Genomic DNA, 22467 nt, shown 5'->3' on the forward strand with positions numbered 1-22467 from the left:
AGTCCGGAGCAGCCCTGTGTACAGTACACAGCGGAGGGGAGGGAGTCTTCCGTCTCCATAGTGACCACCGGGGGGAGCAAAGTCCTGCTGCCAGATCACTACGCCAACGGCGCAGCGCAGTGCCCGCTACGGATTCTACGTAACCTTCCCCGCAGGATCACATTGCTGCGCTACTATTCCCGGAGAGCTACGCCACTTCCGTACGTGAGGCCGGGGCGAAGGGTGAGAGTGGCTCCGGGTCACCGAGGGGCCCCTGGGGGGGGGGCTGTGCCATGCTGCTGGGGGTCCTGGGGTGTGACTGGTAGTGATTAGGGTATGATTATATTTACTATGAGGTGTTACCGGCATCTGTGGGGTGAGAGATACCGGTATGTCACGTGTTACTGACGTCAGATATATACTGTATATGTAATATACTCCTCCTGTATACCCCTACATGATATATATATATATACTGTATATGTAATATACTCCTGTATACCCTACATGATATATATATATACTGTATATGGAATGTACTCCTGTATACCCCTACATGATATATATATATATACTGTATATGTAATGTACTCCTGTATACCCCTACATGATATATATATATATACTGTATATGTAATATACTCCTGTATACCCTACATGATATATATATATATATACTGTATATGGAATGTACTCCTGTATACCCTACATGATATATATATATATATACTGTATATGTAATGTACTCCTGTATACCCTACATGATATATATATATATACTGTATATGTAATATACTCCTGTATACCCTACATGATATATATATATATATACTGTATATGGAATGTACTCCTGTATACCCTACATGATATATATATATATATACTGTATATGTAATGTACTCCTGTATACCCTACATGATATATATATATATATATACTGTATATGTAATATACTCCTGTATACCCCTACATGATATATATATATACTGTATATGTAATGTACTCCTGTATACCCTACATGATATATATATATATATATACTGTATATGTAATGTACTCCTGTATACCCCTACATGATATATATATATACTGTATATGTAATGTACTCCTGTATACCCCTACATGATATATATATATACTGTATATGTAATATACTCCTCCTGTATACCCCTACATGATATATATATATATACTGTATATGGAATGTACTCCTGTATACCCTACATGATATATATATATATACTGTATATGTAATGTACTCCTGTATACCCCTACATGATATATATATATACTGTATATGTAATATACTCCTGTATACCCCTACATGATATATATATATACTGTATATGTAATATACTCCTGTATACCCTACATGATATATATATATATATATACTGTATATGTAATGTACTCCTGTATACCCCTACATGATATATATATATATACTGTATATGTAATGTACTCCTGTATACCCCTACATGATATATATATATATACTGTATATGTAATGTACTCCTGTATACCCCTACATGATATATATATATATATACTGTATATGGAATATACTCCTGTATACCCTACATGATATATATATATACTGTATATGTAATATACTCCTGTATACCCCTACATGATATATATATATATACTGTATATGTAATGTACTCCTGTATACCCCTACATGATATACAGTTGCAAGAAAAAGTATGTGAACCCCTTGGGATTACGTGGAGTTTTGCATGAATTGGGCATAAAATGTGCTCTGAACGTCCTCTAAGTCACAACAATAGAAGAACACAGTCTGCTGAACATAATACTACACACACATTAGATGTTGCCATGGTTTAATTGCACATAACATGTAAACATTCACAGTGCAGGGAGGAAAAAGTATGTGAGGCCCTAGCTTAATGACTTCTCCCAGAGCTAATTGGAGCCAGGAGTGAGCCAACCTTGACTCCAATCAGTGTGATGATATTGGATGTGTTGCTGACACCTGTTTTGGTTTACTGGTTTCAAGAAGCACTGTCTGATGTGAACCATGCCTCGCAGAAAAGAGCTCTCAGAAGACCTACGGTCAAGAATTGTTGACTTGCATGAAGCTGGAAAGGGTTACAAAAGTATCTCCTTGAGCCTTGATGTTCCTGTGTCCACGGTAAGACAGACTGTCTACAAATGGAGAAAGTTTAGCACTGTTGCTACTCTCCCTAGGCGTGGTCGTCCTGTAAAAATGACTGCAAGAGCACAGCGCAGAATGCTGCATGAGGTAAAGAAGAATCCCAGAGTGTCAGCTAAAGACCTACAGAAATCTCTGGCACATGCTAACATTTTTGTTGACACATCTACAATAAGGAAAACATGAAACAAGAATGGAGTACATGGGAGGACACCACGGAGGAAGCCATTGCTGTCCAAAAAGAATATTGCAGCACGTTTGAAGTTTGCAAAAGAGCACCTGGATGTTCCACAGCACTACTGGCAGAATATACTGTGGACAGATGAAACCAAGATTGAGTTGTTTGGGAAGAACACACAACACTATGTGTGGAGAAAAAAAGGCACAGCACACCAACATCAAAACCTCATCCCCACTGTGAAACATGGCGGAGGGAGCATCATGGTTTGGGGCTGCTTTGCTGCCTCAGGGTCTGGACGGATTGTTGTCATTGATGGGAAAATGAATTCCAGAGTTTATCAAGACATTTTGCAGGAAAACGTACGACCATCTGTCCACCAACTGAAGCTCCGCAGAGGATGGGTGATGCAACAGGACAATGACCCAAAGCATACAAGTCATTCAACAGAACAATGGCTGCAACAGCACAGAATACGCCTTCTGGAGTGGCCCAGTCAGAGTCCTGACCTCAACCCCATTGAAATGCTGTGGCATGACCTTAAGAGAGCGATTCACACCAGACATCCCAAGAATATTGCTACACTGAAACAGTTTTGTGAAGAGGAGTGGTCCAAAATGACTCCAGATCGTTGTGCAGGTCTGATCTGCAACTACAGGAAACGTTTGGTTGAGGTTATTGCTGCCAAAGGAGGGTCAACCAGTTATTAAGTCCAAAGGTTCACATACTTTTTCCTCCCTGCACTGTGAATGTTTACATGTTATGTGCAATTAAACCATGGCAACATCTAATATTTGTGTAGTATTATGTTCAGCAGACTGTGTTCTTCTATTGTTGTGACTTAGATGAAGTTCAGAGCACATTTTATGCCCAATTCATGCAAAACTCCACGTAATCCCAAGGGGTTCACATACTTTTTCTTGCAACTGTATATATATATACTGTATATGTAATGTACTCCTGTATACCCTACATGATATATATATATAAATACATTGTTATTTTTTTCTAATTGTATCACTTTGTAATGACTTGTACATGTTGTTTGTGGTTTTTTATCTTCCTTATTGGATGATATACACTAAGGTCGGCCACACATGGGTCGAAATTTGACCGATTTTTCGTCCGAAAATCGGACATAAGAATAATCGGCCAATTTTCGCTCTGTTAGTGGGGTCAATGGCACTGGCCGATTTTCGTGGTTCCTCCCCTTTTCGGTGATCGGACATGTTGGAAAATTCATGGAAAAACTACCGATTTTCGACTCGATGGTGAAATCGTACGATCGTTTTTCCGAAAAGAATCTGCACATGAGCCGTGACCTGGAAGGAGCAGAAGTTTCGCCTGTTATATGGGGGGAACTTTATGACTCGTTCGGCCGATTTTTGAAATCATTGATGGCGCCATCGGATTACCGAGCGAACGACGCTTTCGATTTTTTTGATGAAAAATCGGTCGGAATTCGAACCGCGTATGGCCTGCATTACTCTAGATTCACATCTCTGCGAAGAAGAAAAGTGCTGCACTTAAGTGTCTACTAAAATTCAGTGCGTTTCTCTGCGGGGTCGGGAATGTGCGCAATTCTTCGCAGAGATGTGAATCTAGAGTTACTGCATATCATCCAATAATGAAGATAAAGACACAAACAACGTAAAGTCATTACAAAGGGATACAATTATAGAAAACAACAATGTATTCCAGTCTGTATATTATTCTGTATTATCTATACGGGTCGGAAGCCACGGTATGATGTGTGCATGCTGCAGCACCGCGTGGTTCAATGTGGCGCAATTTCTAAAAAGAGTCGGGGACGTTTTTCTTCATGTTTCCCACGGGTAGGGCAGCCCATTGAAATGAATTGGCTGCTGAACCCGGGATTTGCACACGCAAACTCATCTCCACATATCTAATTGGAACCTAATTCCATGGTTCTCGGTACAGATTCCAGGAGGAGGTATGGGGCTCCAGGAGGAGGTATGGGGCTCCAGGAGGAGGTATGGGGCTCCAGGAGGGGGTTAGGCGGCTCCAGGAGGAGGTATGAGGCTCCAGGAGGAGGTATGGGGCTCCAGGAGGAGATATGGGGCTCCAGGAGGAGGTATGGGGCTCCAGGAGGAGATATGGGGCTCCAGGAGGAGGTATGGGGCTCCAGGAGGAGATATGGGGCTCCAGGAGGGGGTTAGGCGGCTCCAGGAGGAGGTATGAGGCTCCAGGAGGGGGTTAGGCGGCTCCAGGAGGAGGTATGAGGCTCCAGGAGGAGGTATGAGGCTCCAGGAGGAGGTATAGGGGTCCAGGAGGAGGTATGAACTTCCTGCTGGGTATATCTTACAATCTCATTCTGTCACCATAAATGACTATATTGTGACATTGTCTCTTGTATCGCTGTCACCTTGCATGGATCTTCTATATGGGTTCTATATGGATCTTCTATATGGGTTCTATATGGATCTTCTATATGGGTCTGTATGAATCTTCTATATATAGGTTCTGAATGGGTTTTCTATATGGGATTTGTATGGGTACTGTTTTGTATCTTCTATATGAGCTCTATATGGACCTGTATGGATCTGCTATATGGGTTTTATATGGATCTTCTTTACAGGCTCTATATGGACCTGTATAAATTTTGCTATATGGGTTCTATATAGATGTGTATGGATCTTCTATATATGGGATCTGTATAAATCTTCTACATAGGTTCTCTCTGGATCCTACATATGGGTTCTGTATGGATCTGTATGGGTTCTATGTGGATCTGTATGGATCTTCTATATGGGTTCTATGTGGATCTGTATGGATCTTCTACATGGGTTCTCTATGGATTCTACATATGGGTTCTGTATGGATCTGTATGGGTTCTATGTGGATTTGTATGGATCTTCTACATGGGTTCTCTCTGGATCTGTTTGGATCTTCTGCATGGGTTCTCTATGAATCCTACATATGGGTTCTGTATGGACCTGTATGGGTTCTATGTGAATCTGTATGGATCTTCTATATGGGTTCTATGTGGATTTGTATGGATCTTCTACATGGGTTCTCTCTGGATCTGTTTGGATCTTCTACATGGGTTCTCTATGGATCCTACATATGGGTTCTGTATGGATCTTCTGCATGGGTTCTCTCTGGATCCTATATATGGGTTCTGTATGGATCTGTATGGGTTCTATGTGGATCTGTATGGATCTTCTATATGGGTTCTGTATGGGTTCTGTATGGATCTTCTATATGGGTTCTATGTGGATCTGTATGGATCTTCTACATGGGTTCTATGTGGATCTGTATGGATCTTCTACATGGGTTCTCTGTGGATCCTAAATATGGGTTCTGTATGGATCTGTATGGGTTCTATGTGAATCTGTATGGATCTTCTATATGGGTTTTGTACGGATCTTCAATATGTGCTCTATATAGATCTTCTACATGGGTTCTCTCTGGATCTGTTTGGATCTTCTACATGGGTTCTCTATGGATCCTACATATGGGTTTTGTATGGATCTTCTATATGGGTTCTGTATGAATCTGTTTGGATCTTCTATATGGGTTCTATGTGGATCTGTATGGATCTTCTATATGGGTTCTCTCTGGATCTGTTTGGATCTTCTATATGGGTTCTGTATGGATCTGTTTGGATCTTCTATATGGGTTCTCTCTGGATCCTACATATGGGTTTTGTATGGATCTTCTATATGGGTTCTATGTGAATCTGTATGGATCTTCTATATGGGTTCTGTATGAATCTGTTTGGATCTTCTATATGGGTTCTCTCTGGATCTGTATGGATCTTCTACATGGGTTCTCTATGGATCCTACATATGGGTTCTGTATGGATCTGTATGGGTTCTATGTGGATTTGTATGGATCTTCTACATGGGTTCTCTCTGGATCTGTTTGGATCTTCTACATGGGTTCTCTATGGATCCTACATATGGGTTCTGTATGGATCTTCTGCATGGGTTCTCTCTGGATCCTATATATGGGTTCTGTATGGATCTGTATGGGTTCTATGTGGATCTGTATGGATCTTCTATATGGGTTCTGTATGGATCTGTATGGGTTCTATGTGGATCTGTATGGGTTCTCTGTGAATCTGTATGGATCTTCTATATGGGTTCTGTATGGGTTCTGTATGGATCTTCTATATGGGTTCTATGTGGATCTGTATGGATCTTCTACATGGGTTCTATGTGGATCTGTATGGATCTTCTACATGGGTTCTCTGTGGATCCTATATATGGGTTCTGTATGGATCTGTATGGGTTCTATGTGAATCTGTATGGATCTTCTATATGGGTTTTGTACGGATCTTCAATATGTGCTCTATATAGATCTTCTACATGGGTTCTCTCTGGATCTGTTTGGATCTTCTACATGGGTTCTCTATGGATCCTACATATGGGTTTTGTATGGATCTTCTATATGGGTTCTGTATGAATCTGTTTGGATCTTCTATATGGGTTCTATGTGGATCTGTATGGATCTTCTATATGGGTTCTCTCTGGATCTGTTTGGATCTTCTATATGGGTTCTGTATGGATCTGTTTGGATCTTCTATATGGGTTCTCTCTGGATCCTACATATGGGTTTTGTATGGATCTTCTATATGGGTTCTGTATGAATCTGTTTGGATCTTCTATATGGGTTCTCTCTGGATCTGTATGGATCTTCTATATGGGTTCTATGTGGATCTGTATGGATCTTCTATATGGGTTCTCTCTGGATCTGTTTGGATCTTCTATATGGGTTCTGTATGGATCTGTTTGGATCTTCTATATGGATTCTCTCTGGATCCTACATATGGGTTTTGTATGGATCTTCTATATGGGTTCTCTCTGGATCTGTATGGATCTTCTATATGGGTTCTCTCTGGATCTGTTTGGATCTTCTATATGGGTTCTGTATGGATCTGTTTGGATCTTCTATATGGGTTCTCTCTGGATCCTATATATGGGTTCTGTACAGGTGTTTAGATTCTGCAGACATTCCAGAAATCCTTCTGACCTCCCAGCTCTCCAGAGGTTTGTCACGGTTTCTGGACATTGATTGGCTCCCCAGTTACTTTTTAGAAAGATGAACTGTCAGCGTTCCATTGCTAGTCTTTGAGGACCTGTCATGACACCGTACACAGCAGGAACCAATGGAGGACGCAGCTTTCCAGAGAGCTCTAATATGCAAATGTTGACTTCAGGGAGGAAGTCTAGCTGTCTGCTGCCCCTCCCACCTCTTGTTATTGATCATTGCAGATATCCATCATAGAGGGGAAGTAGGGAGACCGGGGGGAGGACATTGCTTTCCTTCCTAAATTCGGCATTTGTATATCTGAGCCCGCTGGTTGTCGGGTTGTCAGGAAGGTGACACATAATATGTTGGCTTACTGCAGCGCCGGGTGCAGAAGTACGTCCTGTGGGTATGGGGCTCCACCGGACTCTACAGGACTCTTCAGGGGGCCAATGTGACTGAACAGACCTGAATTTTGAAGAGAATCTGACATTTTGCCCATTCATGTCCCCATTGGGGAGACTTCATCTCACTTCCTGTCCTGGTGACATCAGAACAGGAAATTTGTTTTCGCTGGGTGTGATGTGGTTTAGACTGGATCCCAGACCTGCTCCATCCATGCTTTGCGCAGACATGAAGTTCAGATGTATCCGTGTCCGTGATTCTGAACATGTGATCTTTTTGCAGGTGAGTCCTGTGAAGGGCCGTCATGCAGGATGAGCCGGATGGACAGAGCAGGCGGGTGGTGCTGGGGAGGTCGCTGCAGGAACCGGCCAGGTTTGCCTACGCGGGAATCTGCGCCATTTCATTGGCTCAGCTCTTCCCGGAGAAAGAACAAAGGTAAGACTGAGATTTCTGACGTGTTAGTCCTAGCGAGGGACGCGTGGGATTTGTGGACAGGGGGTCCCAACCTTCACCCACTACCTGCTGATGGGCTGAACCCTGTCATATAAGGGGCTAACACATGCAGTGGCAATGTACACCGATCAGCCATAACATTCTGACAACTGACTGTTGTCCTACCTGATATATTAGGCAGCAAGTGAACATGTTGTCCCTGAAGTTGATGTGTTCAAAGCAAAAAAAATGGTGTGTAAGGATTGGAGGACTTTGACAAGGACCAAATTGTAATGTCTAGGGGAGGGAAGGCTAATTGATGGAGGCGGGGAGGGAAGGCTAAATGATGGAGGCGGGGAGGGAAGGCTAAATGATGGAGGCGGGGAGGGAAGGCTAATTGATGGAGGCGGGGAGGGAAGGGTCATTGATGGAGGTGGGGAGGGAAGGCTAATTGATGGAGGCGGGGAGGGAAGGCTCATTGATGGAGGCGGGGAGGGCAGGGTCATTGATGTAGGTGGGGAGGGAAGGCTAATTGATGGAGGCGAGGGAGGGAAGGCCCATTGATGGAGGCGGGGAGGGAAGGCCCATTGATGGAGGCGGGGAGGGAAGGCCCATTGATGGAGGCGGGGAGGGAAGGCCCATTGATGGAGGCGGGGAGGGAAGGCCCATTGATGGTGGTGGGGAGGGAAGGCCCGTTGAAGAAGGCGGGGAGGGAAGGCCCGTTGAAGAAGGCGGGGAGGGAAGGCCCGTTGATGGAGGCGGGGAGGGAAGGCCCGTTGAAGAAGGCGGGGAGGGAAGGCCCGTTGAAGAAGGCGGGGAGGGAAGGCCCGTTGCAGAAGGCGGGGAGGGAAGGCCCGTTGCAGAAGGCGGGGAGGGAAGGCCCGTTGCAGAAGGCGGGGAGGGAAGGCCCGTTGCAGAAGGCGAGGAGGGAAGGCCCATTGCAGAAGGCGGGGAGGGAAGGCCCGTTGAAGGCGGGGAGGGAAGGCCCGTTGAAGGCGGGGAGGGAAGGCCCATTGATGGGGGTGGGGAGGGAAGGCCCATTGATGGGGGTGGGGAGGGAAGGCCCATTGATGGAGGTGGTGGTGAAGGGGAGGGACTGGCCTGTGCACATCGACTATCACCCTCCTCGGTATCAGATAGGAAGTTCTTTATGCCTGAAATTTGGATTCGTCCATCTTGCTGGCTTTCAGCTGCAGGGTGCTGGGACATGCGGCCCCCCAATGGTGGCGATTGCTGATCCCCATTGAAGAGTCTCCTATGGTCTGTTGTCCCCTCCTGTAGGGATTTCTGCCGGAGGTTTGTGGAGGACTTGGTGCGATGGCTGGACTTGGCCCCCACTGTCATTCCGGCCATGGAGGCGTTCGCCAGCGGATTGGGAGGAGAAGGAACGGACACCTTCACTAAGGTTCTGCTGGAGGATTCCGTCATGAAGGAGAAGCCGACTCTTATCACGCAGGTAACGGGAACCGTATTGGCCAATCGGATGATTCCCGGGAAAAATGAAAACATAAACCTGGGAGTCCGATCAATACACAGAGAATGAAGATTGGAGGGGTCAGGATGCTGCTTACCGCCTGACCCTGGAATGGGCCCGGGGTGCCGCCTTTGTCCATTGTGACATGCTGAGGGGAGTGTTAAAGGGGCAGCAGTCTGCTGCAGGAAGGAGGAACCTCAGTCTCCTCCCCCAGTGATCAGACTGTACATTGTAACATGGTAGAAAGAGGCATTTCCTCAGTCTCCCCTCAACCAGTGATCAAACTGTACATTGTAACTTTGTAGAAGGAGGAGGGAGCATTTCCTCAGTCTCCCCTCCCCCCGTGATCAGACTGTACATTGTAATTTTGTAGAAATTTTTCTCCCCTCCCCCAGTGATCAGACTATACATTGTAGCTTTGTAGAAGGAGGAGGGAGCATTTCCTCATTCTCCCCTCCCCCAGTGATCAGACTGTACATCGTAACTTTGTAGAAGGAGGAGGGAGCATTTCCTCAGTCTCCCCTCCCCCCAGTGATCAGACTGTACATTGTAACTTTGGGGGAGGGGAGACTGAGGAAATGCTCCCTCCTCCTTCTACAAAGTTACAATGTACAGTATGATCACTGGGGGAGGGGAGACTGAGGAAATGCTCCCTCCTCCTTCTACAAAGTTACAATGTACAGTATGATCACTGTAGAAGGAGGAGGATGCATTTCCTCAGTTTCCCCTTCCCCAGTGATCAGACTATACATTGTAGCTTTGTAGAAGGAAGAGGGAGCATTTCCTCAGTCTCCCCTCCCCCAGTGATCAGACTGTACATTGTATCTTTGGGGGAGGGGAGACTGAGGAAATGCATCCTCCTCCTTCTACAGTGATCATACTGTACATTGTAACTTTGTAGAAGGAGGAGGGAGCATTTCCTCAGTCTCCCCTCCCCCAGTGATCATACTGTACATTGTAACTTTGTAGAAGGAGGAGGGAGCATTTCCTCAGTCTCCCCTCCCCCAGTGATCATACTGTACATTGTAACTTTGTAGAAGGAGGAGGGAGCATTTTCTCAGACTGTACATTATAACTTTGTAGAAGCAGGAGGAGAATTTCCTTAGTCTCCCCTCCCCCAGTGACCAGACTGTACATTGGAACTTTGTAGCAAGTCACATAATTAGAGGCAGCAACAGGGGCTGATCTGTGTCAGACATTTGTGAACTGCGCAGGCATTGGGGTTTACATGATTATGTCATCGCTGAAGCGGCATTTCAGTCCAGGAAGTAGATGGTGACCCTGGACTGATGCCGGAACAAAGATGGCGCCATCTTTCTAGAGGGAAGGGCAGGTGGAGGCACTGACAGGGGGAGTGGTCTGTGTGAGGGGTAATACATTCCCGGAATTGTTAGTTGCATCTATTATGAAACAATGTATCTGATATCTCCGTGTGATTGGTTGCTGCCTGACCCTGACCTCTCTCCTTTGTCTCCTAGGATCTGGTGTCGTTCTCCCTCCGGGATGGTACGTTTTGTCTTTCATTCTGTTTACTAGAGAGGGATTTTAGATTTTCGTATCTTCTCAGGATTGGTATCGCATCGGCCTCTCCCGCTGATTACTGTCAGCATTAAAAGTCAAATTCCTGCTACGACTCTCATGGTGGGCGGAGCAGCGGGTTCACTTTAATGGCGCCCCCTGCTGGCAGTACGAGTGAAGGGATGGACGCTGTTCAACCGACCCCAGGAGTCCGATGTTGAGAAATGGCCTCAGCCGCCATTCTGGCTACGCGTTTCACCCCGCCCATTAGGGCCTCTGTGACCAAGCCCCGATGGGGGGGGGGGTACAAAACGTATCCGAGGGCGTGGCCAGAACGCCGGCTGAGGCCATTCCTCAACATTGGGCTCCTGGGGTCGGTTGAGCGGCGTCCATCCCTTCACTTGTATTGGCTGACACTGGAATCGCTCGGACTCGCGCCCCCCTCTTCTCACTTGCCGGTGGGGTGACCCTTTTCCTTCCATCCACACCATAAGGTATACTTTTCACTACGCCCCCTACTGGCAGCACACACTCCCCTCCCCCTATCTCCCCCCTCAGCTCTGTTCATCCAGAGAAAATCCCGGTACTTCCAGGAATGTGGAGCATGTGACTCACCCCACCCCTCCCATGTGATGGCGCTGGTTGTATGTAATTGGCTGTTCATGCACCCGTGGGGGTGGGGATAGGATCCCTCAGCCTGACCAGACTTGGAGCTTCCACAGGGGGGACTCTCCGTGGAGCTGAGTGATGGGGTGGGAAGGGGAGTCTGTTCAGCTGCATGGGCAACAGACAGGTCCTCTTTAGGGTGTTCACCATGGCCGGGACACGGTATGATCATTCTGTTTCCCCGCAGGGTACTATGACGCACGGAGCCGCGTGTTGATCTCCCGCGTGTCCTGGCTGCTTCGCGTCCCTCCGGAAACGATGGAGATGAGCGAGGAGTCCCTGATGGAGAGTCTGAAGCAAAGAACTGAGGAACCGTCAGAGTAAGAGCTCTTCCATCAGATGACAGCGAATGTGCCGGCTGCAATGCCAATGTGGCAGATCTGTCCTCTGCAATGGGTGAAAGTATGTTCCTGTACTTGTTCTCAAGTCATGCCAAGCACCCGCAAAACTAACTTCCTGTAACAGGCCGAGCTGTCCAGCAAAAGTTACTGATACAGGCGTTGGGACCAACCATGTAACACTGCCGGGGGTGCTAACAACAGTCAGCGTTTGTGGCTTTTATTAGTTGCTGTGTTTATTTTTTAGTTGGGTTGAAGTCCATCTAAGATCGCTCTGTTTAAATAGCAGTCACAGCCTGTATTCTGCAAGAGAAGAGCACTTGCCCTCTTTGCGGAAGCAGTAGTCTCTCTGGAGAGGTCTGATGGGCCCCTGCTGAGTCAGACTAGGAGGTCTCCAATCAACAGGGAGCATGAATTTTACTGATTGGGGGGTTTAGCTCTGACTCGGCAAACGGTGTCTTAGACCTCTTTAAGGAAGCAGCAGTCTCTCTGAAGAAGTCCAATGTGCCCCTGCTGAGTCAGACTTGGAGGTCTCCAATCAACAGGGAGCATGAACTTTGCCGCTTGGAGGGGTCTAGCTCTGACTCGGCAAACGGTGTCTCAGACCTCTTTAAGGAAGCAGCAGTCTCTCTGAAGAAGTCCAATGCGCCCCTGCTGAGTCAGACTAGGAGGTCTCCTGTCAACAGGGAACATGAACTTTACCGATTTGGAGGGGTCTAGCTCTGACTCGGCAAAGGAAGCAGCAGTCTCTCTGATGAAGTCCAATGCGCCCCTGCTGAGTCAGACTTGGAGGTCTCCTGTCAACAGGGAACATGAACTTTACCGATTTGGAGGGGTCTAGCTCTGACTCGGCAAAGGAAGCAGCAGTCTCTCTGAAGAAGTCCAATGCACCCCCTGCTAAGTGAGATGTGGAGGTCTCCTGTCAACAGGGAACATGAACTTTGCCAATTGGAAGAATCTAGCTTTGACTCGGCAAACGGTGTCTCAGACCTCTTTGAGGAAGCAGCAATCTCTCTGAAGAAGTCTGATGCGCCCCCTGCTAAGTCAGATGTGGAGGCCTCCACACAACAGGGAACATGAACTTTACCGATTTGGAGGGGTCTAGCTCTGACGCTTCAAAGGGTGTCTTAGACCTCTTTAAGGAAGCAGCAGTCTCTCTAAGGAAGTCCGATGTGCCCCCCTGCTGAGTCAGACTTGGAGATCTCCAATCAACAGGGAGCATGAACTTTGCCGATTTGGAGGGGTCTAGCTCTGACTCGGCAAAGGAAGCAGCAGTCTCTCTGATGAAGTCCAATGCGCCGCTGCTGAGTCAGACTTGGAGGTCTCCTGTCAACAGGGAACATGAACTTTACCGATTTGGAGGGGTCTAGCTCTGACTCGGCAAAGGAAGCAGCAGTCTCTCTGAAGAAGTCCAATGCACCCCCTGCTAAGTGAGATGTGGAGGTCTCCTGTCAACAGGGAACATGAACTTTGCCAATTGGAAGAGTCTAGCTTTGACTCGGCAAACGGTGTCTCAGACCTCTTTGAGGAAGCAGCAATCTCTCTGAAGAAGTCTGATGCGCCCCCTGCTAAGTCAGATGTGGAGGCCTCCACACAACAGGGAACATGAACTTTACCGATTTGGAGGGGTCTAGCTCTGACTCGGCAAAGGAAGCAGCAGTCTCTCTGAAGAAGTCTGATGCGCCCCCTGCTAAGTGAGATGTGGAGGTCTCCTGTCAACAGGGAACATGAACTTTGCCAATTGGAAGAGTCTAGCTTTGACTCGGCAAACGGTGTCTCAGACCTCTTTGAGGAAGCAGCAGTCTCTCTGAAGAAGTCTGATGCGCCCCCTGCTAAGTCAGATGTGGAGGTCTCCACACAACAGGGAACATGAACTTTACCGATTTGGAGGGGTCTAGCTCTGACTCGGCAAAGGAAGCAGCAGTCTCTCTGAAGAAGTCCAATGCACCCCCTGCTAAGTCATATGTGGAGGTCTCCACACAACAGAGAGCATGAACTTTGCTGATTGGAGGGGTCTAGCTCTGACTGGGCAGCGGGTATCTTAGAGTTCTTTGTGTAAGCAGCAGTCTCTCTGCAGAGGTCCGACTCCCCCCTGCTGAGCCAGATACGAAGTTCTCCAATCAACAGGGAGCATTGAACTTTGCTGATTGGAGGGGTTTGGCCTCAGACCTCTGCAAGGAGACGTCTGCTTCCACACAGAGAGTAAGGCCCCTTCTATGCAGCATGCTGGCAGGGGACAGGCCTTTCTGCTCATGCTGTGGCTACAAAACTCCGACTGTAAGGCTTTGCACAGTTTTGTCCACCGGGAATATATTTTGCTAGTTTAGAGTCCACCATTTACACCAATTTCATGTTGCACTCATATTTATTCAAATATCACCCCAAAACCTGAACTGTGGGGTGCTACTAGAGTGCTTCTGTTTGCAGCATTACGGTTCCGTTCTAAATTGGCTCCGCCCACACCATCGCATCATCCAGGCCCAGGATTGTTTACAAACAAAGATCCCATCTGCCAAGACGGTGATCCCTCCTCCCTGGGGGAGGGGGACACTGCAAGAGCCTGCGCATTGCACCCGCAACACATTGATCAAAGGTGCAATGCTCTGCAGGCTTCGCTGCAAAGTACAGTTGGAGAAGGCGGGCTTCCACTGGATGTGAATGATCAGGATGGCCTTGTGACCCTCCACTCTGGGATTTCCTCGGTGATTGTACTTTACGGTTCCCTGGAACCTTCACCTCACCTCCTTCACGGCTTTTATGGCTCTGTGTACAGGTAGCTGTGTATGATTTGTGACCACAGTGTAGGGCAGAGTCTGCATTCATCAAGGGAGTGGTCACCTCCTTATCACTAATTGGGGATTTACTGCAGCTACTGGAGAGATAGCGGCCACATAAACAGGAGCCACAGAGTCCGAGAGGGCAGATCCAACCACTCGCCTACTAGGGTCATGTCTTCATCTTTTTGCGCACATGTTAAAACCTGCATTGTTTGTTAAAAATGACTGTGACCCCCCTCCCTCCCCCCCCCCTCCAAAAAAAAAGTAATGTTTTCTTAAAGCAGAGGCCCGGGAGAATGAAATGGTGGTAGTTGCAGTTTTTTTAAGTCGCGGTTATATATCAAATGTGTATTTGCAGGAAAAAATACGTGCAAATTGAGTGCAAACAAACACAATATTATACCCAGTTTTTTTGGTAGAATATAAAGGATTGGGATGCATCGAGTAAATAGATACCAAACATGTCAAGCCTGAAAATTGCAAAGGCCTGTGGAATCGCAAAAAAAAAAAACTACAGCACGCAAAATTCTCAATAGGCAACACTTTAAAAACCTTTAAAGGCAGGGCCAGATTAAGAGCATCATGGGCCTGCTGCTGAGGATTTTGGTGGGCTAATTTATGGATTTAAGTCCACAGAGTTCCCCCTTGCATCAGAGTCCACAGAATTCTCTCTTATATCAGAGTTCCCAGAGCCCTTGTTACATCAAAGGTCCCCTTTTCATCAGAGCCCGCAGAGTTCCCCTTTACGTCAGAGCTCCCAGAGCCCTCCTTACATCAAAGTCCCCAAAGGTCCCCTTTTCATCAGAATCTGCAGAGTTCCCCCTTACAGTGCAGCAAGGGGGAACTCTGCAGACCCTGATGTAAAGGGGAACCTTGTGGATCATGATGTAAGGGGGAACACTAAAGACTTTGGTGTAAAGAGGAACTCTGATGTAAGGGGATATTGGGTCACCAAAGCACTTCCCTTACATCAGAATCTACAGAGTTCCCTCCTACATCAGAGTCCCCAGAGCCCTCCTTACATCAAAGGTCCCCTTTTCATCAGAGCCCGCAGAGTTCCCCTTTACGTCAGAGCTCCCAGAACCCTCCTTACATCAAAGTCCCCAAAGGTCCCCTTTTCATCAGAGCCCGCAGAGTTTCCCCTTACGTCAGAGCTCCCAGAGCCCTCCTTACTTCAAAGTCCCCAAAGATCCCCTTTTCATCAGAATCTGCAGAGTTCCCCCTTACAGTGCAGCAAGGGGGAACTCTGCAGACCCTGATGTAAAGGGGAACCTTGTGGATCATGATGTAAGGGGGAACACTAAAGACTTTGGTGTAAAGAGGAACTCTGAAGTAAGGGGATATCGGGTCACCAAAACACTTTCCTTACATCATAATCTACAGAGTTCCCTCTTACATCAGAGACCCCAGAGCCTTCCTTACATCAAAGTCCCCAAAGGTCCCCTTTTCATCAGAGCCCGCAGAGTTTCCCCTTATGTCAGAGCTCCCAGAGCCCTCCTTACATCAAAGTCCCCAAAGGTCCCCTTATCATCAGAGTCCGCAGGGTTCCCCCTTACAGTGCACCTTTGGTAAAGGTGAACTAACCCTGTAACCCTTTTTCTGGGTTTTTTTTTTTTGTAAAGGTGAACTAACCGTTTAAACGACACGAATGAAAACTGACCATTGTAAGCATGCTGGCAGTGTTATATTGCTTGTCCCAACCCCCATCCGCTGTAACTGTCACTATTGGCGGACAGCTTGGCCTGCATGTAAGTGTGGAGAAAAACTTAAGGCACACAATATAAAAAAGAAAAAAAAGTCTCTTCTGAATATCAAGATTCCAGGTAGTAACCCTCTACACCCCAGAATACAATTTATTTAGTGGATTTCCCCCGGCACAGGCCCCGCCTTCCTCGGTACGGGGGGGATCCTGGCACCGTCCATCAATACTAATTATTCCAGAGACCTTTACTGCTCAGATAATGTGAGATTATTCTCCCTAATAATCAATCGTGTTCACTAATCACATTGAGGCCGATCAATACTGCAAGGAGCAGGATTCCACATCTCTCTATACACAGGAAATGGGAGGAAGCGTTCTGCACGTCCGTCTCGTAGGCAGTGTTGTGAAATACAACGATTAGCCATAATATTATGACCACCCGCCTAGTATTGAATAGCTCCCACTTTTGCCGCCAAAACAGCCCGACCCATCGAGGCGTGGACTCCACTAGACCTCTGAAGGTGTACCGTGGTATCTGGCAGCAAGCTGTCAGCAAGTTCTGTCAGTTGTGAGGTGGGGCCTCCATGGATCGGACTTGTTTTTCCAGCACGTTCCACAGATGTATGGTTGGATTTATACCTGGAGAAGTTGGAGGCCAATTCAACATCTCAAACACGTTGTGTTCCTCAAACTATTCTTGAACTCACCAGACGAGGCCACCTTCTTCCATTGCTCCGTGGTTCAGTTCAATGCGCCCATTGTAGGCACTTTTGGCTGTGGACACGGGTCAGCATGGGCACCCTGACCGGTCTGCGGCTACACAGCCCCATTCACAACAGTAGCTCTTCTATTGGATTGGACTACACAGGCCAACCTATGCTCTCCACCTCCATCAATTAGCCTTCCCTCCCCACCTCCATCAGTGTGCCTTCCCTCCCCACCTCCATCAGTGAGCCTTCCCTCCCCACCTCCACCAGTGAGCCTTCCCTCCCCACCTCCATCAATGAGCCTTCCCTCCCCACCTCCATCAATGTGCCTTCCCTCCCCACCTCCATCAGTGTGCCTTCCCTCCCCACCTCCATCAGTGTGCCTTCCCTCCCCACCTCCATCAGTGTGCCTTCCCTCCCCACCTCCATCAGTGTGCCTTCCCTCCCCACCTCCATCAGTGTGCCTTCCCTCCCCACCTCCATTAGTGTGCCTTTACTCCCCACCTCCATCAATGATACCGCCCCTAGCCTCTATCAATGAGCCTTTTCCCCCTCAAGCTCCATCAATGAGTCCCGTCCCCCCCACCTCCATCAATGAGTCCTGTCCCCCCCACCTCCATCAATGAGCCTTCCCTCTCCACCACCTCTCTCATAGCCTTTTCTCCCCATCTCCATCAATGAGCCTTTCCTCCCCATCTCCATCAATGTGCCTTTCCTCCCCATCTCCATCAATGTGCCTTTCCTCCCCATCTCCATCAATGTGCCTTTCCTCCCCACCTCCATCAATGAGCCTTTTCTCCCCACCTCCATCAATGAGCCTTTTCTCCCCACCTCCATCAATGAGCCTTTTCTCCCCACCTCCATCAATGAGCCTTACCTCCCCCTACCTCCATCAATGAGCCCCCCCACCACCGCCTCTGTCAGAGCCTTCCCTTCCCACCTCCGTCTGTGAGCCCTTCCTCTCCACCTCCATCAATGAGCCCCCCCACCACCACCTCTATCAGAGCCTTTTCTCCCCACCTCCATCAATGAGCCTTCCCTCTTCCCTCCCCACCCACACAATGAGCCTTGGCCGCCCATGACCCTGTCACTGGTTCTCCTTCCTTGGACCACTTTTGGTTGGTGCTGACCACTGCAGACCGGGAACATCCCATAAGAGCTGCAGTGTTGGGAGTTGCTCTGAACCAGTTGTCTGGACATTACAATTCAGTCCTTTCCAAAGTCCCTCCAATCCTTACCGCCCATTTTTTCTGCTTTAAACACATCAACTTCAGGGACTACATGTTCACTTGCTACCTAAAATATCCCACCCACTTGCAAATGTCATTGTAATGAGATCATCAATATTATTCACTTTACCTGTCAGTGGTCATAATGTTATGGCTGATCAGTATGTTTCTATAGCACAAAGATCACAAATGATCTGCAAAGAAGGAAGAGTTACAATTTCTGATGGGTTTTCTTTCTGTCTGTGACCTCATCAAAATCTGACAAAACATTGGGGTGGATGTACTAAAACTGGAGAGTGCAAAATCTGGTGCAGCTGCGCATGGGAGCCAATCAGCTTCTACCTTCTGCTTGACAATAAAACCTGGAAGCTGATTGGTTTCTATCCAGAGCTGCATGTAAATGGCAGATGGTTCAGACTTGGCCTCTTCCCAACGAGGAACTGCAGATCCCCAACACATATTAATAATATTTATTACTGCTTTGTGTAGCACCGCCATCTTCCGTGGCGCTGTACAAAGGGAGTCTTAGGCACTGTGCACCTCATTGATGAACGCAGGTCGTGGCGTGGACACACAGAAAACAATTGCTTTCCGTGTCTCCTGTCCGCACTGCAACGTAGCCTGGAGGCGTGATGCAGTGAGCTGCGATAAAGTGATTGCAATCTTTCTGCCACGGCAAGAAGCAAATTCTGGACCTTTCCCATTAGAAGGCAAGTGTTCTTGTGGTAGAGTGCTCCTTTAATATATATTCTTCTGTCTGTTTCTCCCACTGCCAACCAGGAACCGAGATGCAGGTATGTAACTGGTTTGTATTGACTGAACCACCCATTAGCTTCTGTTATCTCCCGAAGTGATGGATTTCCCCACTGTAGTTTGTGTCTCTGCCCCTCCCACAATGGGGAGATTTCCTGCAGTAGTTTGTGTCTCTGCCCCTCCCACAACGGGAGATTTCCCCGCAGTAGTTTGTGTCTCTGCCCCTCCCACAATGGGGAGATTTCCTGCAGTAGTTTGTGTCTCTGCCCCTCCCACAATGGGAGATTTCCCCGCAGTAGTTTGTGTCTCTGCCCCTCCCACAATGGGGAAATTTCCTGCAGTAGTTTGTGTCTCTGCCCCTCCCACAATGGGGCGATTTCCTGCAGTAGTTTGTGTCTCTGCCCCTCCCATAGTGATGAGATTTCCCTGCAGTAGTTTGTGTCTCTGCCCCTCCCACAATGGGGAGATTTCCTGCAGTAGTTTGTGTCTCTGCCCCTCCCACAATGAGATTTCCCGGCAGTAGTTTGTGTCTCTGCCCCTCCCACAATGGGGAGATTTCCCCCAGTAGTTTGTGTCTCTGCCCCTCCCACAATGGGGCGATTTCCTGCAGTAGTTGTGTCTCTGCCCCTCCCACAATGGGGAGAGTTCCCTGCAGCAGTTTGTGTCTCTGCCCCTCCCACAGTGATGAGATTTCCTGCAGTAGTTGTATCTCTGCCCCTCCCACAATGGGGAGATTTCCTGCAGTAGTTTGTGTCTCTGCCCCTCCCACAATGGGACGATTTCCTGCAGTAGTTTGTGTCTCTGCCCCTCCCACAATGGGAAATTTCCTGCAGTAGTTTGTGTCTCTGCCCCTCCCACAATGGGGAGATTTTCCCCCAGTAGTTTGTGTCTCTGCCCCTCCCACAATGGGGCGATTTCCTGCAGTAATTTGTGTCTGTGCCCCTCCCATAGTGATGAGATTTCCTGCAGTAATTTGTGTCTATGCCCCTCCCACAATGGGGAGATTTCCCTGCAGTAGCTTGTGTCTCTGCCCCTCCCACAACGGGAGATTTAACTGATCAATTGCAAAAGACATCTCACTGGCATTTTGGGCAGTGCCTCTTTTTTTTTTGTAGGTGAACATATCTTCCAGAATGTTCAGTACCCCTCCCCCCCATCCTTCCAAGGAGCACCGCACCATACATCTAATAGTAAAACATGCCTGGAGTTCCCCTTTAATGTTTAGATCACAGCCGGTCCCTGTAAGCTCCGTGTGGCTCATAAATCCTCCCACCGTACGGCTGTTTTCCTCCATACAAAGAGCTCATTGTATCTCTGGGAGAGCACGCACGCTGGGGCCCAAGTACTTCTTCTGCTTCGGTAGCTCCATGCTGCACCTCATTGTGAAGGAACCGCACTGCTTTGTCGTTGTCATTATCTTGTTTGTTTCCTCTGTTATTCTACTGTTGTTCTTTAATAAAACAAATCCATATAATCAGGCCGGATTCATCCACGTCAACCCAATCTGACTCCAACCTTGCAAGTCAAGACTTAACTCCATCATTGGTTTCAGGTGACTTGTTCCTCCCAACGTACACTATATGGGCAGATGTATGTAAACCCCCTCCAAATGATGGGGTTCAGGTGCCTCCAGTGAAGGGTCCTGTTAATGCTCCATCATACAAAGACATTGTAGACAATTGTGCCCCTCCAACCTAGTGGTCGTAGTTTGGTGAAGACCCTGTGTACAGGGTACTTTGCTCCATTGTACAAAGCCAGGTCCATAAAGACATGGTTTGACCAGGTGGATGTGGAGTGTCCTTCACCGAGCCCTGACCTCAACCCTACAGAACATCTTTGGGGTGAATTGGAATGTTGATGGTGGGTCTTCTCATCCAACATAAGTATCTGACCTCACCAATGTTCTTTTGGCTTAATGGACACAACTTCCTACAGACACACTTCAAAATCTTGTAGGAAGCCACCACCGAAAAGTAGACCCAGCTCCATGAAGACATTGTTTCGCCAGTTTGGTGTGGAGGAACTTGAGTATCCTGCACCGAGCCCTGACCTCAACGCTATTGAGCGCCTTTGGGATAAATTAGGACATCATTGGTGGGTCTTCTCATCCAACATCAGTATCTGACCTTACAAATGTTCTTTTGGCTTAATGGTCACAAATTCCCACTCCAACATTTTGTAGAAAGCCATCCATGAAGAGTGTAGCCATCTCCACAAAGAACGAACTGATTTTGACCAGTTTTGGTGTGGAGGAACTCAGTGTCCTCCACAGAGCCCTGACCTCAACCGTACAGAACATTTTTGGGGTGAATTGGAATGTTGATGGTGGGTCTTCTCATCCAACATAAGTACCTGGCCTCACTAATGTTCTTTTGGCTTAATGGACACAACTTTCTACAGACACTTGTAGGAAGCTACCAAAGACGAGTGGAGCCAGTTCCATGAAGACATGGATTCACCAGTTTGGTGTGGAGGAACTTGAGTATCCTGCACCGAGCCCTGACCTCAACGCTATTGAGCGCCTTTGGGATAAATTAGGACATCATTGGTGGGTCTTCTCATCCAACATCAGTATCTGACCTTACAAATGTTCTTTTGGCTTAATGGTCACAAATTCCCACTCCAAAATTTTGTAGAAAGCCATCCATGAAGAGTGTAGCCATCTCCACAAAGAACAAACTGATTTTGACCAGTTTTGGTGTGGAGGAACTCAGTGTCCTGCACAGAGCCCTGACCTCAACTCTACTGAACTACTTTGAGATGATTTGTGAGCCAGGTCTTCTCATCCAACACCACTACCTGACCTCACAAATTTGAACTCCATATTAATGGCAACGGTTTTGGAATGGGATGTCCAAGAAGTTCATTTAGGTGTGATGGTCGGGTGTCCGCAACGTCTGCCCATACAGTGTAAATGGTTTCCAGTGGTCTGGTGCTGAATTCTCCTCTAGCATTTGTGATAAGTACTTAATATCTCTTGTTTCCGTGTGTCATCAAACCCACGTTCTCCTTGCAGGTCAGTGCAGGCGTCTCGCAGGAAGAAGGAGAGCCGGAGGAAGTTAAAGAGATATTTACTAATCGGCCTAGCGACTGTCGGAGGTGGTACAGTAATAGGTAAGAGATCAGAAATGGGGGATA

At 47.4% G+C, this 22467-nt stretch overlaps 1 protein-coding gene across 1 annotated transcript; it reads left to right on the top strand.

Moving 5' to 3' along the window:
* LOC149430600 (transmembrane and coiled-coil domain-containing protein 4-like) lies at positions 1-22445 on the top strand. Its single transcript, XM_089666206.1, has 7 exons — positions 1-200; positions 8016-8168; positions 9447-9621; positions 11118-11145; positions 12011-12143; positions 19357-19370; positions 22346-22445. Exons 2-7 carry the CDS (start codon positions 8038-8040, stop codon positions 22390-22392), a joined length of 528 nt encoding a protein of 175 aa, XP_089522332.1. The 5' UTR covers positions 1-200; positions 8016-8037; the 3' UTR covers positions 22393-22445.
* Positions 22446-22467: the final 22 nt, after the last annotated feature.

The sequence above is a fragment of the Staurois parvus genome, unplaced genomic scaffold, assembly GCF_062004578.1.
Source record: "Staurois parvus isolate SC_StPar_1 unplaced genomic scaffold, SC_StPar_1.0 ptg002603l, whole genome shotgun sequence".
Classification (NCBI taxonomy): domain Eukaryota; kingdom Metazoa; phylum Chordata; class Amphibia; order Anura; family Ranidae; genus Staurois; species Staurois parvus.

Excerpts from the sequence above, each read along its gene's own strand:
- LOC149430600 (XM_089666206.1), top strand. The coding sequence starts at position 8,038 with ATGCAGGATGAGCCGGATGGACAGAGCAGGCGGGTGGTGCTGGGGAGG. Across the intron at positions 8,169-9,446 it reads TTCCCGGAGAAAGAACAAAG|GGATTTCTGCCGGAGGTTTG; the intron begins GTAAGACTGAGA and ends CCCCTCCTGTAG. Across the intron at positions 11,146-12,010 it reads GTCGTTCTCCCTCCGGGATG|GGTACTATGACGCACGGAGC; the intron begins GTACGTTTTGTC and ends GTTTCCCCGCAG.